Source organism: Podarcis raffonei, chromosome 3, assembly GCF_027172205.1.
Source record: "Podarcis raffonei isolate rPodRaf1 chromosome 3, rPodRaf1.pri, whole genome shotgun sequence".
In the NCBI taxonomy this organism is placed as follows: Eukaryota; Metazoa; Chordata; class Lepidosauria; order Squamata; family Lacertidae; genus Podarcis; species Podarcis raffonei.
In genome coordinates this window covers 72,260,018-72,282,534 of record NC_070604.1, presented here as the reverse complement: position 1 = coordinate 72,282,534, position 22,517 = coordinate 72,260,018, and the positions used below count along the sequence as shown (strand labels likewise).

At 41.1% G+C, this 22,517-nt stretch overlaps 1 protein-coding gene across 4 annotated transcripts in view; it reads left to right on the top strand.

Annotated features, from left to right (window-relative positions):
* Positions 1-22,517, top strand: part of PRKN (parkin RBR E3 ubiquitin protein ligase) — a 589,279-nt gene that overhangs the window by 358,768 nt on the left and 207,994 nt on the right. For all 4 annotated transcript variants that reach the window (XM_053382342.1, XM_053382339.1, XM_053382341.1 and 1 more), the window contains one exon: positions 22,047-22,183. In XM_053382342.1, coding sequence (XP_053238317.1) covers positions 22,047-22,183 — 137 coding nt within the window. The remainder of the gene's footprint in view (positions 1-22,046; positions 22,184-22,517) is intronic.

Sequence of the window (22,517 nt, the reverse complement as noted above, 5' to 3'; positions counted from 1 at the left end):
GACTGACTGAAAGGGTTGAAACTAGGCCTCCCTTAGCACTATTGAGCTGTCAGGCATCCAACACAGCTTGGGTTCTGGCTGTCTCATGCGGGTTGCTCCCTGGACAACCAGAAGCTTCAGCGGTTGCTTTCCAGTTCTTACAAAAATGTGCCAACATGCTGGTCCCCTGAAACTGCCTGCTTATTAACCGTGATGCCCAAAATACCTTCTGGGGTGTTATTTCTAATTATTCTATCTACTTCTTTCCTTTGATTCCTCACTTTGTTAAGAACCACTTTCTCATGTCATAAAGTAGTTTCCCCATATCTGGGGGACCTGTTGTTGGGTTCTCAACTCCCATTAGCCAAAGCCAGCATTTCCTAATAGAAATGATAGGATCTGCAATCTAAGAACATCTGGAGAGCATCAAGTTGAGGAAGGCTGACATACAGAGATACTGGAAACTTCTTTATGGATACCATACATTTTGCATAATGGTGGTGGTGGGGAATGAGGAGGGGGAGATAAGCTGATAACATATTTTTATTCTAGGTAAATAATTTTTTACAATATAAGGAAATCATAGGATTTTTTACTAGTCCAGGGGAACAAGAAAAGTCCTGCTGGCATAACCCATCACTGGCAACCTTGCCAAAGTCAGCATCTGGAATCCAAATATCAACTGTGCCTTTGGATTTCTCCGTCCCCTTTTTTTGAGCAGCAGAATAGGATGTCATGACTAATTGAAAATAGATACTCATAGCAGCAAGCTCCTCTGATCGGTTATGGTGTGAGCCAAGCAGGTTGCCTTGAGCAGGCTAAGACAAGAGCTTGGCTCTTGGATCCCGACAGCTGCCTCTTTACCGAGTTCCCTGTTACTCACCCAGGGTCTTGCAGAAAAATGCACAGATGTGGTTAGGTACAACCTTGCTGTCTGAAAAGGAACACTGTCCAATGGATAGGTAAGCCAATCCACTTGTGTTCGTGTCACACTTTAACCATAGTTTCATTATTGCAAACTGCTTATTTCTCCATCCCAGCTCCTCAGGTGATCTGTTTTCTGAGCATTCATACTGATTTGTTTGCACAAAGTTTGTGGAAAGCTAGACAACGTTGGGTATTTATTCAGCATTTAGTCTGGTTTGCTTGCAGGGAAGTCAGATGATGCTGCCTCCCACACTTCCCAGTGCCTTTTCCTGTCTCTCCCCTTATGACAAAAGCCCCCTTCTTTGGGGAAAGCCAGCTTCTTGCATAAGAGCTGCAAATCAACTTTAATTCCCCAACCTGAATTTTGCTGGCTTGTGATTGAAACCCATCTGAAAATAGTGATCGCCTGGAAGCACACTTAGCCTTGCTTTAGAGTCCAGCTCTTCACTTTGCTGTGAGCACAAGCATGACAAAAATGGTAACGCACTTTGCATGTGAAATTGCTGCCAGTTCCAGGCTTTGGATGGCCCTTGGGCAAACTGCTCTCTGTGGGTCCCACTTCTTGGGGGACTTCACCTCATCCATTTATTTGCTTCTCCCAGAGGGAGAAGAAGGCAAGGTGTGCAAACATCACTGCTCCTTCTATGAATAGTTCTCATTGCTTGAAGAAGGCATATTATGAAGAGGCAGTGATCACAGTGAGAAGGAAGAAGGCCATAGGGCTCCAGTGATTGGCCATGGCGCGGGCTCCCTGATGGGACTTGGGCCTCAATGATATGTGAATGACCCCTAATGAAAAGCAAGCTAAGATATTTGCTGTTTCTTCACTTCTTTAAATATGCTTCTATCAATTTACATGCATAATGAGCTTTTTAGAAACATCCTGATTCAAGTTGAATCTGACTAATGTCTCTTCCTTCCTTGAATACAATACTGTATATGTCATAAATATACCCCAAAAATATAAATATAAATGTAAATATAAACATCCCACAGAAACTCAAAAAAATCTCTTCTCTATGAAGGTAAGTATACAATATGCTTAATAATAGTTTTTTAAAATAGAAATCTCTCTTTATAAGCACATATAATAAATTCCAATCCCCATTATTCCCAGTTTTTTCTTAATATTCTTCTTCCTGGCTATTTTCTGATTTATCTGCTGATCACTTCATGAAATACAAATCACTGCTGTTTTCTGATCGTTGTTTTTTAGACATGTTCTTCAGTTAACTTCAGCAGCATCCTTTAAATGTTTGGGCCGAATGTTGAGGAAAGAAAGAGAACAGGGAATAATTGAATTATCTGACATTAACTTCATGCTCTGTCAACTATGAGGAGCAGAGGTAATATGCATTAAAAGTATAGCGAGGTTAAAATATTTCACAAACCCATGATGTTTGATTTCAGGTTCCTTGGTGAATTGCATTTTTCTTATAAAAAAATAAAACAGGACAATGTCTTTTGGACATTAGCCCCATCTAGAGGTAGAATTTAATGTTTCTGTCAACTTCAGTGCTTGGGAATACCATTGTACTAATGGGAGAAATAGTATCCAAAAACACTGAAAGGCTTCTGGCTATGGTGAGATGCTTTATTTCAAAATTGATATAGAGTTCTTGTTTCTTTAACAACTCTGTCTGATGGAAGTTCCACAGGTGTAGTTTGCTCATTCTTAAGGGACTAGAAACCCTGTTCATTTTGGATTTGTAAAACACAGTAAGATTACTAGAAACTCAAGCACAGATGTGCCTATATGTGAAAGTCAGACCCAGCCCTCACTTTTCACCTTTGCTGCCCACTTAGGGTTGTCAGGTAACAATGCTGCAGTGAAAGTGGAAGCAACAACTTTCCCTTGGCCTTTCAGCCCCAATGCTCTGTTTTAAGTATATGATATAGGGAATGCGCACAGCCACCTTGAAGAGGCACAGCCTTCACACAATACTTGTCCCCAAAGAAGGTTTGCATGGTGTTCTGAACATCTTTTTGAGGAAATTGGAACATGTGGATGCTTGCTGACACATATCTTGAATACTGTGAGAGGACACTTGCATTGCCATCCATATGTTACTGCGTACATTATTTGTGTCTGCTACAAAGTTTAACCATGCTTGTAGTGATCTCATCACTTTGAAATTCTCACCTCCTAAATAACCAGCAGAAAAGGAGCCAGTTGTATCTACCTGAACACTTAAAAAAATAATCTAGTAAACATTTGAATGTTCCCAAGTGTGTTCTAGTTTGCTGAGACTGCTAGTGCTGCTATTTTATATCTAGAGGTCTTGTGTTTTACATAATGATTTGTTGTTGTAATATTTTGTGTTCTAACACGTTAAGAGTCAGCTTGGGGGAGGAGGTGACCTGATAGGATGCTGATAAACGATCTCTGTGAGAAACAGCAATGCTTGAAATTAACCACAGCCCTAAAAGATACTTCCAGAGTGTTTCTCATTGGAGTAGCCAATATATAGCCTTCTATATGTTGTTGGGCTTCAGTTCCCATCAGCCTCAGTCAATATGGCCAATGGTCAGGGATGATGGGAGTCATAGTCCAACAATAACTGGGGGGGGGGGCAGCTTGGCCGCCCTGCCTCTTGTTTCATATTCTTTCCAAAGGAATTGTGAATGTTGCAGTTCTGACCTTACAGGTCTTTTTCAAAGTGATGTGAGAAGCAGCTCCCTGCTTGACACTGGAATTGAGGACATTCCAAAGCTGACACCTTTGTTATAATGACACAAGGGAGAGGGGAAAAGGCTATTCTAATAAAACCCATCAAGTTGAGATTCATATGGGCTGCCTCTCTCCTGCTCTGTTCCCATGACATAGTCAAACTGACAGTTCAGAGCTCTGTCCTGCTTGCTTTGTGTCTGATATACATTCACTATGAAGCGCAGGGGACAAAAGTAAAACCTCTAGCTTCTGGCTGTCAGAATGATAGAAGCAGAAAAGCGTGGCAGCCTAAGGGTAAAGAGAGAGAGCGAGAGAGAGCGCAGGAAAACAAATGCAAATTGAGATTAGCTGTTTTTGAGATATGTTTCGAACACTGGTTATCCTGATGTACTTGATTTGGTTTGGGGGGGGCAGTGTCACATGAGAACAGGTGGCGCCTTCCTATAGAAGAACACCATGCTTTCTAACAGCTGATAAGTTTGCAGGTGGGGATTGAGGTCACTTGTAGATAATTATGAAAACTTAAATAATATACAGCTTAGAGAATTTGGAAGTTACCTCTTCAGTGGTCAGTCATAATACCTTCGACTAGCAATGCCCATAGGGGAGTGCCAATTCTTATGCAGCCAAATGGCAACACACACACACACACACACTTGGGGTAAACCAGAGGTTTGCAGAAATACAAGGAGACTAACCCCTGCCTGAGTTCAGCATGGCATAAGTTCTGGCACATCTGTTTAGGATTGCAGCCTTGATCAGTGAGTGTTTACACAGGTTTTGTGAAGCATAAAGAAACTGGCTTCCATGCTGTCCTCGTGTTCCCATTGTTTGTTTCCAACCTTCATTTCTAAATCTAAACATCTGAAGCTCAGGCCTGATAGGATCACGCTCTCTGACATAGAAGGCATGTCTGTCTGATCTGTGTTGAAGCAAGTCATTACTTAGTGGTCAGGAAAGGCACTTTGCACATGCCCTCCATAGCTTTCACCAAAAGCCCTGGAACCTTTGGTGGGAACAGACACTAATGCTATGGAAGGAAAAACAAAGTATTTGTTGGTTTATTTTCTGTTCTTCTGCATCTCCTTAATAGAAAAACAAGGTGACTTCCAATCAAATAGCAGTGCAAAAAGCAGCAGAAAAACAATGCAAATATTCCTCAGCAATAAAACAGAACTTTAACAATCACATGATCAGCTCAGGTCACTTAGTGCTTTTCTACATAAAAAGAGTTCCTAAAAACTGGAGGGTTTCTTGGGAAAGGAAATTGCATTAAACTGGGACAATCGGTGAACTGCTCTGTCCCTTTGTCACTCTAGTGCAGTGGTTCCCAGTTAGTTACGGTAAGTACTGCAGACCCCCAGTTTTACGAAACTCAAGCCATGGACCCTACTTTTAAAAAAATTCATATTGCTATAGTAGCTTTTGTTATGTGAATAGTGCCACGGACCCCCCTGGGTGGGTTACATGGACCCCCTGGAATCCTCAGACCACCAACGGGGAATCACTGCTCTAGTGTAACACTCTAAGATTGAATATAAAAATCCAGGAAGGTTCCCCCAGGGACTGGCACATGGGAGCTGTCCAAGGTTTGTAGGTCGCAGACTGTATAGTTTTTTAAAAAAACAAACAGGGATGATTTTAATTCTCATGTGAACATTAGTAGTATGCTACCTGTGTGTATGTGTGTGTAGTATTCACTACCTGTGTGTATGTGTGTGTAAAAGAGTAGTGCAGCAGCCTGTTTGGCAGTTTCTGCTGCTCTCGAGTCTACATCACTGTCGTATTAGTCTAAGCAGAATGGAGCAGATTGTTTATTTTGGTTCAGCTGTGCTTCAGGCTGTAACATCAGATGTAGCTCCTACAGTGACAAATTCTAATTGCAGTGTCACAGATTAAACAAGGGCACAAAGGAGCCCCGCAAGCCTTTTTGCCCTCATGGGAAGGAAAGGATTCTGTCGCTTTCTGTTTGCTAAAATTATTGTTGGTTGCATGACCCTGTGTGTAAACAATCAAAAAAGAGCCTGGGTTTCCATATTCAAAGCACTGATTCTTCAATCCTCAGAAATATATTATTCCCCCCTGACCCCCTCACAATCCCCACCCCCTGGGTAAGCCTCTATATCCTTTAGATTAAAATTTTCTCAGAACTGCTACACGGCATAACATGATGCATTGGTTGTTCTGTATGAAATTGTTACCATATTGCTAAAAAATTGTGTGATTTCTAATCACCTTTACATATCAGCTAACACCTGAAAGTTTAATAATTTCATCATTAAAATTAAAGCGAAGCGGAGGATTTATTTGTTTAATTGCACTTGTTCATGCTCACCCTGTTGACATAACTGAAGGTGTTTTCTTCTTGCTAAAGAAAAGGCCTGCCAGTTCTAACAACCACAGATAAGCTTTCTGCCTTTGAAATATCTATGACTCGTAACGTGAGTGACCTTTTACTATAAAAGTTGTCTGTATAAATAACTAGAGTAAACATGAAGGGAAATGCTTTCAAGGTCTAGGCAGCTGGGGGTTTTTTGTGGGGGGAGCCTTGGCTGAGATTCCATTTAGTGCCTCTCAGAAGCAAACATACAGTATTAACTGTGAAGGAAGAACTATGGTCCCATTCAGCAGACCAGGTTTACGCAAGTGGGTTGTACTCAGCTATAGTATTACTTTCTCTCCGGGGATTTAAGCAGACTAGTTCCATGCAGGTTTGCAAACTCTGACATTAATCAATGCATTGCTTTAGGTGTGGAGAAATCTATCACAGCTTCTGTTGGTTTCTCCTTCCCAATTCAAAGCACTTTCCAAAAGTAATCTCCAGAGAGTTGAAGGACAACCCCCCACCCACAGAGTAGAGTGGAAGGAGTAATTGGCAGAAGTTGCCTCCTCTCCACTAGCAGCACATATAGTAGGATGGAACCATAGAGCTGATCTCCTGACACTGGAATTGCTGCTGCCTATCCAAACAGGCATGGGGTGGAGCAGCAGCAAGCTTGGTGCCAAGCAGGTGCAGTAATGGGAGTGTCAGACTGGCAGCAGTGCTCCTGCTGGTGCAGCTGCATGGTCCCAATGTTGATGTTGCTTCTGGCCCACCTCAGTCAACAGTGATACTGATGTTGGGAGGACAGCTTCACGGTTCTGCCCCATAACACATGGTACTACTGTCCCTATCCTCTACCGTTACTAGATGCCTCCACTGGATCAAAAGCCCTTTTGTGAGTGCAAAAGCACCAGTTGGGTTCTACCCATGCAACAGAATGTCACCTACTGATGTCATAGATCAGTGCTTCAGGCTGACACTTTAAACAGCTCATTTGAACACTTCATATTGTGAACTTGTTGTGATTTTGTAAACTAAAATTAGGTAGGCAGAACTAAGACTGTGGGTCATATCAGTGGCCAGAAGTCTTTGCTATTGGAAAGGTCCCATTCCACAGTAAAGTTACTAGAAATGTGCACACTAATAGTGGCCTTACCTATCTGTTTCTGGTGAGGAACATGGAACTGAATAAATGGTAAAAGTTATTCATATTTGGTGGGAATACAGAGATGGAAAAAACAAAAAACAGCCACAAAACAGGACATTTTTTTTAACTAATGTGGGTGCTGTGGGGGAGAGATACAGAAAATTCCCCAACCCTTGGATGGCCTAGATCCTTTTTCTTCCGTTCCTGTCCACACCTTTTATGTTGCAGAAAACTTCCTGGCTGGAAAAAAAACACCTGCAGGTGACTAGGTTTCTCTTTCTTTCTACAGTGTGTCAGCTGGAATGATGATATGTCATTATTTAGCATCATTCCAGATGCATTGCTGGGGGGAAGGATAGCAGATCAGGCTGATCAACATTGTTCCAACAGATGCATTACTGGGCAAAATGGAAGGCTATTTGGCCATCACCACCAGCTGCTTTCAGCTGCTTCAAATTTCTGTGAAAATTTCTGTGAAAATAAATAAATAGCTACAACAACAACAAAAACAGCAAGTAAGAAATTGATAGGAAAAGATTTTTTAGTTCCACCTTTACTAAACATGCCCCCCCATACTTTGACTATTTAAAAACTTTCTCCTATACTCTGAGAATTTTAATGAAGAATGCTATTTCACAGGTTGTAGGTGGGGCTGCAAAAGTCGGAATGCATGTCATATTTGATAGTAATTAAGTCTTTCACAGCAGCTTGCACAACTGCTTGCTTATTATGGTAAAGTTATGTTTGATTTCACTCCATGCCATGGGAATATATATGTCCCTCAAGTTAATACAAAAGCTCAGGTACTGGTGTCTATGCTGTAGTGCTGTAACTATTGTTTTTGACTAGGGGTGGGATTTTCTGAAAATCTCAGTGTCAAACTTTTCTGCACAGATGTTTTCTAATTCTTAACTTGATAAGAAACAAGTTTTTTTTCCAAAAGTTCCTCTAAAACTATGAACTATTTTCATTTATTGCATGCAGTATTATACATATAATACTATAAGTCAGAGGTTTTCAACCTTTTTGGGTCCACAGCTCCTTTGACGAAGTACATTCTTTTTGTGGCACCCCTGTGGGACTCGAGTCCAGTTATGTCACCTCTTACCTGCTAAGCTGGCAGCCCCTTTTTGAACACCCTCCCTTATGGAGTATTCCCTCAGCCTCATCTCCTCTCCCCTTTCCTTAGGAGTCCTCTGGGCAGCCGCAGCTGCCACCCCTGGTCTCTGAGCTGCACCCCTCAAGCCCCAAAGAGAGGTGCCTCCTCACATTGCCCCACAGGGGCCTGGGAAGCACTCTCTGGCCAGCCCCAGAAGCATCACTTACCTGAGGAGCTTGTAGCCAGGGCTGCTGCAACAAACAGCTGTGCAAGCCTTTGGGAGGCATAGATGTGAGAGGACATCAGAGGAAGGGAGGGAAGGAAAGAGGAACAGGGGCCAGTGTTGCCCGCTGCACCCCTGACTATCATTCAAGGCACCCCAGGGTGCCACGGCACACTGGGTGAAAACCATTGCTATAAGCATTTATATTCCAGGTTCCCTAAAAAAACTATCACATAAACGGAAACATACAACAATGCATACAACTGTTTAGAAAGATTTATGTATTAATACTTACAGAGTTGTGCTGCAGTACTACAAGGGGCTTGACTCTTTCATATGTAGTATGTGTGTGTATATGTGTATGCGTGTTTTCATACAATTTTGCAATCTTTATTTTTAAAGGCAGCACCCAAGCAATTTTGACAAAAGTGGGCACTTAAATTCTGTGTGTATAAATCCCTTTACAACTGATTTCTCCTCCATTCCTAGTTTTGATTTTGATTTACTTTAAATAGATATCTTAACAGCAGCCTTCAAGCTTTTTTAGCTTGTTTTTATCTATCTATCTTTCTGTGATTCCCTAGTACTGTAATATAGTTTGTATTTTAGACACTCTTTTAAGTACTCTTTTTAAGCCCACAAACAATAAATAAGTATGTACATTTCCCCACACTGAAATGACTAAAATAGTTCAGACACCCTTCCAGTGATTCTTTTTTGATGGTCTTGTCTTGCCAACAAATTTGAGTTCTGTCTTTGTAAGAACATTCCCTAATGCAAGGCAACACAAAGAACTGGAGACTTATTGTAAGCAGTAGAGATTGTGTAGAATAGCATGGCCAGGGGCACAGCAAAGCTGATCCCCCCCCCCCAGCTGGAAAGGAAAGTCAATTGAAGCTACATTCAGCACATATGACGTTGTGCCCCAATTATGGTAGAATTGCTTGTTGAAGTATTTCACTGCCAATTGCAGATATATACATATGGAGAGAAACCATGTTTTATTTCTTCCATTTTAGAGTGTTTTGTATTTGTAAAGAGCTTTCCAATCACTTTTTTAAGAGAGACACAAATGCCCCCCTTCAAATAGTAGATGTCACTATTCCCCCCTGTTTTTGTGATGCCCTGTAGAATGGAGGGTTGTTAAAATCCTGTTCTCAATTGGAGGGACCCCCCTAAACCCTAGAAATTAATAAATGGTAGGATATTGATTATTTGGGATGTGAAGGGAGAAACACAAGCTGCAGAGGAATTCCTGAGCTAACCCATGGAAAAAAACAACGAGGTAGGGCCATTAAGAAACATTAAGGTAGGGCCATTAAGAAACAATACATGGCCATTGAGAGCCATTGGCAGTGCAAGACAACTGACCTTCCCCCTTTGCCCTGATGTGTGAACAAAGACTGGGGGTTTGGAAGGTACCCAGGGTAACTGGGTGTGAGGTGACAGGAAGAAAAAAGACTGTGATCCATTTTGGGTAGGGCTGGGAGAGATGCCTTGAACTCCATGGCTGCACTGCTGTGGGGGGCAAGCCCCTCTTGAAATGACCATGCTGTAAGATCTGGACTCCCTCCATGCAGACTGAAGAGGTAAATAGGTGAATAAACCATATTTCTTAAAGCTATAACAGTCTCCGCTGTGTCTCAATTCCCCAAAGGAACACAGACCCTGGGTGAGTGCCTGGAACCCCCTGAGATTGCTCGGCTGAGAGTGGGGTGGCACCCAACTTTTGTAACAATACTTTTGTTCAAGAAGTTAGGGACCCAGGAGGCTTGAAAGAGTACATAAAATGAAGCATTTGTGATTCTTAAATTTTAGAGTTTACCATTCTGCTTTACAGAAAATATTTCTTTTATTGCTTGTCTGAAGTTATTAAAATTGGGGCATCTCAGAAAATGTCTTTAAAAGAAACACATCAGCAAGCAAACTGTCAGCTGACAAGTCTGGGTAGAGGTGTTCTTTTTTTAAACTGCTGTGTTCCCAGAGTGTGGGATACAGATATTTCTACACTTCTGTCACTTCATGTTTGTCTTTAAAAGTAATATGTGAGGCAGAATTGGAGGGGGTGTAAACAGCTGACATGTCATGTGTACTTGGTGATGTGTCCTGAATACTAACAGTTTTGCTTCTAATCTGCTAAGCCTCACCCCTCATTCCATGGCCATCTATAGTGAGGCTAGCTCACAGAGACAAGGTCCTTTCCTTAAGAGCGCTGGAACCCCATCTTGGTGCTGTTTCTAAAACCTGTGCTGCTTCAGTGCTCAAACAATTGCTTGTGGTTTGGTGATTTAAGATGTTTGAAGGCTACTGTTGCTTGATAATAAGAGACAGAGGAAATGTCATTGACTTCTCACAAGTTTTAATAGACCTAGCTACTTTTTGAAAAAGGGAGACAATCTGCTTCCTTCTTACAGGTTTTCTTTGGGGAGAGAAAACCAAAATAGGCGGCAGCAGAACTGTACAGTAGTACCTCGGGTTAAGAACTTAATTTGTTCTAGAGGTCTGTTCTTAACCTGAAACTGTTCTTAACCTGAGGTACCACTTTAGCTAATGGGGCCTCCCGCTGCCACTGCGCCACCGCCATGCAATTTCTGTTCTCATCCTGAAGCAAAGTTCTTAACCCGAAGTACTATTTCTGGGTTAGTGGAGTCTGTAACCTGAAACGTCTGTAACCCGAGGTACCACTGTACTATCGATTACCATGGGAAGCAAGGACATAATCATTGTCGTGTGATATACCTAATTAAAGTGTATGGACTATAGATGGGACACTGTGAGCTCGAAGAGATGGCTTCCATCCCAACACCAGTGCAACAGGACACCGCTGTGCTGTAGATTATACCCTAGTTATGATGCACCTTGTAAGTGCCATGCAAATAATAATAATAATAATAATAATAATAATAATTATTATTATTATTATTATTATTATTATTATTATTATTATTATTATTATTTATACCCCACCCTTATAGTTGAGGCTAGAAAGATATTTCAAGTTTCTAGGAGTCAAAATCAGCGTTAAGAGCCAGCACCTCACAGAACTGAAAAGAGATGTAAATTCCCAAGCATAAGTTTAGAAGTTGGTCAACTGGGTTCCTTAGCTGCATCCCTGCTTAGCAAGCATGGGGTGGGAGTGGAAATGGGCCTGGGCCACAACTGCCTTTCCTACATGGACTCCTCAGGTCCTTTCATTGTGGCAGTTCTGAGCATTAAACATTTTCTTCCTGGGTTTTTAAGTCCCTTTTAGCAAGAGGTTGTTTTCTTTTTCTCAGTTCAGTAGGAAGTGAAGTACACTAGAGGACGACATTGTTTCACTTGGCAGTGATGGATTTAGCTGCCACATCGGCACATTAGCCAAAGTGGGATGGGCAGGATCAGGCTGTATAAATAAAGTGAGATTTTCTGTCAGGCACTGAAACAAAATTTCTTTAAAGGTTTTATAAGGCTGACAACTCTTATTGGAAAAAAACTTCTATTAGTTGGTTTATCAGTTCCCCCATGACCACTTCTTTCTTTTAACAACAACAAAAAATGTCTTTCAAACATAACTAGATGTGAAGTAGTCTTGTGTTCATTTGTGGAAGGACCATAGCTAAGTGGCAGAGCATCTGCTTTATGTTCAGAGACCCCAAGCTTAATCCCTGGCATCTCCACATAGAGCTGGGAATGTCTCCTCTTCCTAATGCATGTGTAGGGACATATGGGAGCAAAAGTTCAAGGCTACATTGTGGAACTGGAGGCAAAAGGGGATAGAAGCTCAGCATTTCTCCAGTGTTCCCAAAACCTTTGATCGTTTTCAGTAAAAATAAGATAAAAAGAGAGGATGCCCCAGCTTAACTCTTATGTTCTTAAAAGGGTAGAGTTTGAAATACAGCATACTTTTCTCTGCCTTTCAAAAGATAAATTTCGGTTTTTCAAGGGACAGTTTTCTTCCAAAAGTAATGACTAAATGTCATCTAAGTTTTAAAATAAAAATATTAAGTCTACTGATTTATTTAAGAAAGCGAAATTGGTTCCTATCCTTCAGGAAATAGCTTTAGAAATAATAAGGTCAAATTTATTTGCGTTCCATTTTTGTTTCAAAGGTGATAATTATAAACCATGTTTTATAGCAAATCAAACTGGTAAGGAATATGCATTTCATTTAGCATCACCTACCAATGTAAATATAATTAAGCTTAATGAACTGTTGTTGCACCTCATGCTCCAGAGATTTTAAAACAAATGTAAATGCCAAGAACCAAATATTTTTTTATTTTGAGATCAAAGAAATGTCCCTTTATTTCCATTTTAAAATGAATGAATTAACATTTAACAATTAATTAACATTTTAAAAGGTTTGCAGCATTTTAAGCTCCTATCCTCAGGTTGAAATAACCTGGGGGCACAATCAAAAAACAATTAAGCCCTTGTAGGTCCCATTGATTTCAGTAGTAAACATGCAGTGCAATCCTATGCAGCTTTGTCATAAGTCCCATTGCATTCAATAAGGCTTGTGCTTTAGCAAGTTTGTTTTAGAATTCCAGCCATAAGCAAGTACTTAACTCTCTCGCTTTGAAACCAGTCTAACTTCCAAGTACTTAATTTTGGTTGGATGACAAGAATATTGCATCACTCTCAGTCTGTTCTATTGGATAGAACCAGAGCCAGCTTTCACCTGAAGGAAGAAGGGATATGTCTTCCCATCTATCACTAGCAGACACTGGTTCTTTTCATGCACATTGACCAGCCCCACCCCTGGATTCCCTCGCTGCAAATGTTCATGCTGCATGTGCACATGCCAGGGGTCAGTGCTAGGGAACATACATGATGCTAGGAGGAGAGGGCTACCTGGCACAGCCACACTCACACATTGCTCTTGCGCTTGAGTGTAACTTCTGAACAGAGCTACTCTATTATGTGTGCAGGACTGAAGTCTCATACCTTTATTCTGGCTCTGGAAGTATGCCTCTTTTGTGGTTTTCAATTAACCACAGTGTAAATTGGCACATCTCTCCAAATGAGCATTACCTGTTTCTTACAAGAGTTTATTTCATTGCTGGCCTATGATGTGACTGCTCATTTTTAAGTTCACATGGTAACCACAGCCAGCTGAATTAAAAGAGAGAGAAGAGAACTCTCAAGAGGAAATGACATAAAAAGTGCCATTAATAAGTACTTCTTACATTTTCTGCAGTTTCTCTCTCCCCATCGCAGGGCCATGGAGAAGATAGGAGATGTAATCCATCACCATCTGGAGGGCGAAAGGTTATGCCCTCCCAGGCTAGGGATACCTGGATTCACATTCTCATGCTGTGCTGAAGCTCACAGAATTGCCAGGGGGCAGTCACACTCAGTTGCTAAACTAGTTCACTTGAGTGGTAAGGATAAAAACGGAAGGACCGGACCCACTTGCAATGTTGCTCCTATGAGCTCTTTGAAGATGGGCATCTAGCTCACAGTAGCCCACCAGCTCCCACATCTTGATCATAATGTTTTGGTGCTCAGCATTGAGACTGGGAGCTAAAAAACATAGTCTGCTAGGGTGGCGATGACCTTTTAAGAGTGTTCTCTGTGTACATCCTTATGTGTATGTGGGGGGGGGGAGAGAAATGTGTGCCTGCAGGAGTGGTGAGTGTGCATTTTGTGGTCTGCATGTGGGAAATACATTTGCATGCTACATGTCTGATGTCTCTCTGTGTGCACATACCATTAGCCATGTTCACCATCAGCATGTGTCTCTCAGGGTGGGTGACTGACCATCAAAACAGCTGCCAGGTTGAAAAAAGTTAAGCCACCCCTGCTCTAGAAGAATACTGAACTATAATGTTATCAATAATGTGGGTAATCCAACCATAGTAAAGCCAATTGATTTCAATGGGTGGACTTATGTGCTGTCCTATTGAAAATCCATGCGTCCTTAACATTATCTGGATCATTCCCCACTCCATGGCATGTTTATGCTGTCTTTCCACCACTACCACTCTCCACTGTAGCTTGAATGGGAACTTTATGTCTTTGTGAAGTATCTGTTCTGAATCAAGCTGATTTCTACTGAAAATAGAAGAGAGGTAATGGAAGAGTTTAAAAGTATTTCATTCAAAACACTTTTAGTTATGTGAAGAAATCTTGGGGCATAGAAACATTTTATCTAGAAGGGCTCGAGATGGGAGCTACAATGATAATAGTAGTTTTATAACTTTTTATAGGCCACAAGGGGTGTGCTGTGGGTGATGGTTGGCAACTTATCTGATCTCTGGAAGCAACTATTGAAGCCAAGTGTAAAGTTTGTCTGTAAAAGACAAAGTGCCAGTATCTGCTTTGGTAAAACTTCTCCAAGGAACAGAGCAGTTACATAATTCACCTTGCCTTTCAGTTAAAAGATAAAGTTTCATCCACACACTTCTGCTGCTGTGAAAATCCTTGGAATCTAAGGGCTCAACTAGACAGTGAATGCAAACATATGTAATAAAACCCTGATGAATGCTTCTTCTATTGTTAGTAGTAGCTATAAGTGGGAACAGTTTGTAGTGGACATGCTTAACCCTGGCCTTGGCCACCACTTCCCCACTTCCAATCTCTGCACCATGCTGCTTTACACACTGCAGGCTTCCAGACATCTTTAACACCCTCCAACATTTATCCAATGAAAATAGGGACCTCCTAAGGAAAAGCGGAACATTGGAGGATCAAATCAGAAACCAGATTCTCTAAATCTGGGACGTCCCTAGAAAATAGGGACACTTGGAGGTTCTGTCATGCTGAAATTTTCTCTTGCATACAACAAAGTTACAGGGCCCAGTCTTCTTTTGTATATTGTCATGATTTCTGTCATATATTTGTAGCTGGAGTCCCATGCGCTTTTATGACCTATCACTGGCATGTGAAAAGGAAAGGTTGGTCAGATATAACTTGCATGGTGAGCTGGTAATTCGTTCCGTATCCTCTGAACAGATGTACATAAACAAAATGTATCCCCCCCCCCTTTTAAAAACAGCACTGTAAGTAAATGTAGGTTAGCTTACAGCTGTTCTGAGCTGTTCATCATCTCCCATTTATGAAGATGTGTCAGATGGTACGAGGCCAAACTCACAAAATGAATACTATTTTTAGCAGAACATCTCACAGTTGTGTAGTTTGTCAGATGTGCAATTTTACAGATTTAGGCTGTGTTCTTTGGTTTGCTTACCCTGAAGTAATCCCAGTGAAGTAAATAGGATTATTTTGGAGAATAGCTTTTCAGGATTCCTCTGTGAGATAGCAATGGAAAAGGCAGGGACATTAAGTCTTATGATTTTGAAACACCCCATCTGTGTGGAATGTGGCTGCTATTTTGAGAAATTCACTGAGCATTTGGTTCCTGTGTTGTATGAAACTGATTTAGACATTCATAAATAGAGAAGATGAAGTCTTCATGAGACTATACTGCTTTAGAATACATGTGGAAATTCATCTTTGTAGCGGCATTCTACTGGTTGTTGAAGATGCACCTCTTTACCAAAGGCATCCCCTTGATCTCATGTTTCCTGTTTTAATTGTTGTGCTGTGATTTTTTTATTGTATATTTTAGTAATGAACATTATATTTTAATTTTTTCATGCAATTGTTGTATTGTGTATTTTAATTATGGTGTATTTTTTAATTATCCTGTCCTTAGCACTGTGCAATTGGTTTTCATGTTTTGTAAGCTGCTTAGAAGCTATCTGGGCATTAAGCAGTATATAAATAATATTTTATATTATGTTTCTAATTGTTAAAATCATAGGTTAAACTCTCATGGTTATGGGAAATATCTCAGGGAAACTTCCTTAATATTCAGAGAGCTAAGAGGTAATTTCTTTAGTGCAAGTATGAGAAAACTGTAGTGTTCAGATGTTGTTATGGTCTGGAATGCTGGGAGCACCATTTGGCAGGGCACACTAGCTAATCTTGCTTTAATGGCAGTAAATTTGCACAGATAGTGTCTGGCCTGGTCCAAAGGGGGGGCGGGGGGGGAGGCACTGGGTGTTTAGGTGAAAGCTGCCTTCAGGTATCACTGAGTAATGATAAAGAATGAAGTCGGGCTATATAAACAATTACCATGATCATGTAAATTGCTAAGGTAGAAATAAAATTTTAACTTTCACTATTGCTACACCGGCCTTTCTTCTCTATCAAGTATGAGAGAATGAATCCTCTGTTGAATGTTTATCATATATCCGATTTGGTGGTGATAAATGTGATTTTGAGGTTAACAAATGTGATTTTGGGGTTATATGTGTGAACATAGCGTCCTTGATTTTCTGGAGTTTAGGTGTATTTGTTCATTTGCAGATTTATTTCCAGTGATGTGTCTCATCTTGAAAAATGCTTACTAACCTCCTGTGGATGTTAACAGATAAAATTGTTTTGGAAGAGTATAGAGATCCTCCAAAATTGAAAACGATTTTATGGTGCTTATATGGAAAGCTTTTGAAGCTAGGAGAAGATTGCTAAAACCAATAAAAAATACGTTAATGGGAAACTCTTGGGCATTTTATAATAAATATAGCCCTCTTGGGCGAAGGATGAGCAGCAGCACATTTATTTATTCCACAGCAACAGACTCTATATGTCTATTTCTGCCTCACTGAATGTAATCCTTGAGAGTCAACCATATAGACATATCCCTCTTTTTTATTATTATTTGGTTAAGATATTTGATAGAGGGGTGAGAAAAATCCAATCGTCACCTACAAATAACCCCAGGGATTTTCACAGGTTCAATCACATTTTTTTTCCTTTACAAATATCTGCAGGCTTTAGCTACTTCTGAAGCATTTCAGAATAGTGATGTCAACTTGCTGATTTTTAATGTGACATTCTCTTTAACCTCAGATTGCTTGGTCTCTCTCTCTCTCACCCACCCCACCCCCACCCCTTCACCGAAACTGAAGGTAATGGACTAACAGGCGAGCAAGCTAACTCAAGGTTTTCATAAGCAGGCAGTGAAAGATGTAACTTTGCAATCCTCTGTTGTGTCTGTAGGTAATTCCATATGCTAAAAAGCTTCTTGCATTCCTAGCCACTGGACTGTCTCTCAATACATTAATAACACCTGTCACGAGATTTTGAGATATACTCAAACAATTTATTTCCCAGTGGGGCTCTTATCTAAACAAGATCAGTCTTCATATCTTTCTCCGTTTAGCCAGGATTCTGTAGCAGCAGCGTATTATCCATGGCTTGCTGTTCCTCAGTTGAGGGCCAGGGCTGGGGGAGGAAAGATGTACAGAATTATAATACCTCCCACCACAACTTCTTTTTCATTGATTTCCCATCAAGTCCATACTGATAATATAAAGGGACGGGGAGAAAACACGGGTATTGAGTTTTACCTCTCCCCTTTTCTTTGCCAAGGTACAACAATAGTTTTAGTAGGAGGGGTAATGGACAGTCAGGGGTCTCAGGTTCTGTGTCAGATTCCCCTGAAAATGATACAAATTTGCTTTCAAAAAACTAAAACAGAGGTAGTGTGTGTATTTCATAGGAAGCTTCTTTATGCCACCCTTGCATCATCTAGCTCAGTATTGTCAGCACTGACTGGCAGCATCTCTCCAGCATCTGTTTCTGATAAGGTCTTTTCCTGCCCTTTCCTGGAGATTCTTGGGGCGGAGGTTTGAATCTGGATCTTTTGCATGCAGAGAATATGTTTCACATCTGAACTACAGCCCCTCTCTTTCTGTTTTAATCAGGTGGGTCTATTTGCTCACCTGCTTAAAAGAACTATCCCTTGCTACTGAGGAATAGTTTCTGCAGGGAGTTAGAATGCTACTAAAACAACCCAATAGATGTTTTGTTGGCTAGGTAAGAAGCACTGCATTGTCCATCCTCTCCTGTGCCCAGCTCTGCATGTTGGGCTGGTGAGATGGGAACCTTATGGGGAGTTTGTTGAGTGCGTTCAACCAACAGCTGCAGTGTATGTACCTCTATGTCAGGCAGTTCTTCCAGTTGCGTTCCTAGCTGAGGGCTGCAAATGCCTCAACATATTACCTGTGAGAAGAAGGCTCTCTTCATTCCATTTCCTAAGCAGATTAAGCAAACGTGAACTGTTTCTTTCTTAAAAGCCTTGTTAACACAAGCAAATGTAATATTGAGTACAGGAGGTGGTGATGATTTTGGTGGAAGGCCCTGTCCGCAGCCTACCCTTAATTCACGGGCTTTCTTCTTCTTTTTTCTTTGCACATAATTGTCTGTTGTCATAGAAAACCACAAGATGGGATGATGGCCCTGTGTCAAAACTAGGCTATACATGTATATCTGCTCCACTTTCAGTCAACTTTAGATAGAAAGAAGAAGTGAGGCTGCAATCCTAACCTCACTTACCTGGGACTGAAGTAAGCCCCACTGAATTCAATAGGACCTACTTCTGAGTAGACAGGATTTCAGCCTAAGTGTGTTTAAGGGCATAGCTAGAAGCATTTGAACTGTTGGCAGAGTTATAATGAGGCGCCGCCTGTGATTGATTAAAACCCACAGGTATGATAGTGGCTGTTCTCATGCAGTCCTCAACCTGTGTGCTTGGAAGTCAGCCCCACTGAGTTTAATGGCATCTGCTCCCCATAAGTGAATGCAGCAGGATTGCAGCCTCGGTTCTTCAGGGACTACATCAAGTACAGTTTCTGAGATCTGCTGAGTATTCTGTCTGCTGCCTGTCTCTTTTTTTATATAAATCAGAACAGCAAGTGGTCAACTAATAAGGATTAGTAGTGGGGAGGTTTTATTTAATTCAGTTTGTAAGCTGCTTTATTCTGCGAAAATCCCTTAAAACACTGAGATTATATTTTTAATGGTACCAACACACTACCTTGAAATCTACAGTGTATGAGGCTTTTTAAGGATATTTTGAAAGAAGATTATGCACGGAATATTTCGCTTCACTGAAGACAAAAGGACACACACTGAAATAAGGGGGACTTGCAAGTTAAGTGTAATTCGGATATTACCCCATATGGTGACTTCCAAATTATACCTGGATGTTTTAATTTATTGAGTGGCTGATAAGTTTATTCTTGAAAAGAAGCGAAAGACTTGAGCAGGTCATCCCTAATGACAATGATTGCTACTTTCCATTATATGGCAGGACATGTGCCATTGTGCCATTGTGTAGCTTCGTCTTGGAAGGGCTCCAAGGGTCGTCTAGTCCAGCCCCTTGCAATTCAGGAATTTCACCTGAAGCATCCAGTACAGATGGCCATCCAACCTCTGCTTAAAAACCTCCAAGGAAAGAGAGTCCACAACCTCCTGAGGGAGACGGTTCCACTGTTGAACAGCTTACTGTCAGAAATATTTTCCTTATGTTTAGTGGATTCTCCTCTCTTTTAACTTGAAGCCATTGGTTTGAGTCCTACCCTCCAGAGCAGGAGAAAACAAGCACACACAATGATGAAACACATACATTAGCTTTGCATGAAGAGACCAGCCATACCTTTGAAACCTGCATGAAATACCGGGTTGGGGTGGGGAGGCAGAGAGCAGATGCAGCTTTTTCCAAGTCGCATTCAAGGTACTAATGCCTTGGGAGGGGGAAAAAGATGGCAATGCTCCACATGAAGAGCTGCTTTTCAGCTTGTCACTACTGTTGCTGTAGGTTTTAGTTGTGGTCTGCATGCCATTGGTGGCCATACATGCCTCTGTGCATCTTGGATGGCTGACTGGAGACAGTGGAACCTAATGAGTAGAAGCTGCAAATGCCACTATCTGTGCCTAGGTGTCCATTGGGAATAAGCTGAGAGAGGATATCCCGGTTGGTTGGTTGGTTGGTTGGTTGGTTGAATGACAGACTGATATATATATATATATATATATATATATATATATATATATATATATATGTGTGTGTGTGTGTGTGTGTGTGTGTGTGTAGGGGTGTGTGTGTGTGTGTGTGTGTGTGTGTGTGTGTATGTATGTATCCCTTCACCCAAATATCCTAGGACAGTTCACAAGAGATAAATACAAAACTAGAATACAAATTACACAATGAAACAGAAACAAGAACAAACCAATTTCTCTCACAAACACATTTAAAAAATCATAGAATATAAATCAGCCAAATGCCTGGTTGAGGAGAAACTGTTTCTCCTGACCCCTTAAGATATGTAATGTGTTTTTCATTTGTGATGCTATGGCCAGGCCCCCAAATTGCTTGCTGGAGTAATATCTCTGGTGCCTATATTTGGGGCTGCAGTTATTACGGGACATGGTGTTCACATTAAGACCATATACTGACAGATCCAAAGCATGGCATTACATTGCAACTCTGCCGCAGCTGCTGTTTGTTTTGCTGTCACAGGCCTTTATTTTCATCCTGAAATGAATAATGGATCATGAATGTTTGACCAGCAAGGCAATCAGTGGCATGCAGTGCTTGGTGTCCATCAATAAAAGTAGCTGTGTTTCTTATTGCCTTTCCTAGTGAAGGGTGGGAGCACACTAACATTATGGGGTTTGTGACAAAGACGACTCTTATCCTGTGTTCTGTTGATGGTAGAACCTGCTGCAAGCTATTTGGTCAGGGAAGTCTTGAAGCTAGGTCACCATATTGTAAGGGTGGAAGAATAGACAATGTGTTGCCATGGATGTGAACTTGCACTGTTGTACCAGTGCAGGGATTATGTCAATGTAGGCCAACATCATAGCTTTAAAGTAGATGGCTTCCTGCAAAGAATCCTGGGAATTGTAGTTTCCCCCTAACAGAGCTACAATTTCCAGCATCCTTAATACATTATTGTTCCCCCAGGGAGGAAAGCCATGCTTTAGATGTATGGTTGGAATGAGACTGTTGAGTTCCACTTGTGCAGCCATTCATTCATCCTAAGGCTAATGATTGTGGGGGGTGGGGGGGGATAGCATCTTGGCAGCATGTCCCCCCCCCCCATTTACATGTGCTCATTATCATTATAATGAATCTCTAGAAAGAGCTTTGGATGGTCTTAATTCCATATACCGTATTGGCCTGAATATAAGCCTCACTTTCCCCCCAAATTCTGACCGTGAAAAGTTAAAGTGCGGCTTAAATCCGCGACCTTACAAAAATTGGCTTTTACGATATCACTGCTGAAACAGACATACAGTAAAACAGAATGGGTGTGAGTGCCTGCAGAATTTTAAGGGAGCAGCTTATGATTGGGTATTGTCTTTTTTTCTTGTTCCCCTTGAATTTTAAAGGTGCGGCTTATATTCTGGCCAATACAGTAATTCTGCTCAGGTTGAATTATGCATCGCAAAACTGTTTTTGGAATTATGGCATAATATCACCAATGACTCTGTGGTTTATGTCCCCTCTCCAATCCTCAGAAACATGTAGGATGTTATTGATGGAGACTGAATTACATATTGGCGTTCTTTCTCCCCCGCTACCCTCCAGTCCTTGCTATTAAATTATTCACCCCTCTCCTCTCTGTGCAGTCTGTCTTAATTTAATTACAGTCCTAAAAATCGGTGTCATCACGTCTCGCGATAATCCTGTACAGCCATTGGTAAGCCTCATCCTCAGTGCTAGCATGCTGATGTAGCAGATCTGAGAGGTCTTGGGATGTAAGTCCTCTCTAGGCAGATGTTGTGTCTTTGTATGTTCCATATAAAGCATAGAAGACTGCTAGCATGAAGCAAAGCTACATAAGAATAGCATGGCATAATAATGACAAACTGCTTTATCCTTTCCCCCTTTCCTTTTAGGAGCCCCGTGTTGGTATTCCAGTGCATACATCGCCATGTCATTTGCCTGGACTGTTTTCATTTATACTGTGTCACTATGCTGAACAATCGCCAGTTTATCCATGACCCTGACCTTGGCTACTCCCTCCCATGTGTGGGTAAGTCATCCAGTATTTTTTCCCTCTCATATTACTTGGCTTAAATAGTAGGCAGGAATTACTAGCTCAAATAACAAATATCTGTCACTCTTTTTTTAAAAAAAAAATAGTAATCATGCAATAATTATTTGTCTTAGCGTCTGCTTCTTTTGATGGACTGCCTATTGGTTTCAGAAAAACTCCTCTAGTCCTGTTCTGCCTTTGCAGTGCTATATCTTGGTTCTAAAGGGCATTTCTTTTATAAGCATATGCATACATATTTTTTCACATTAGTATTTCATCATCATCAAGTGTTAAATGATGATAGCTATAAACTGCAGGGGGGGGGGGAATA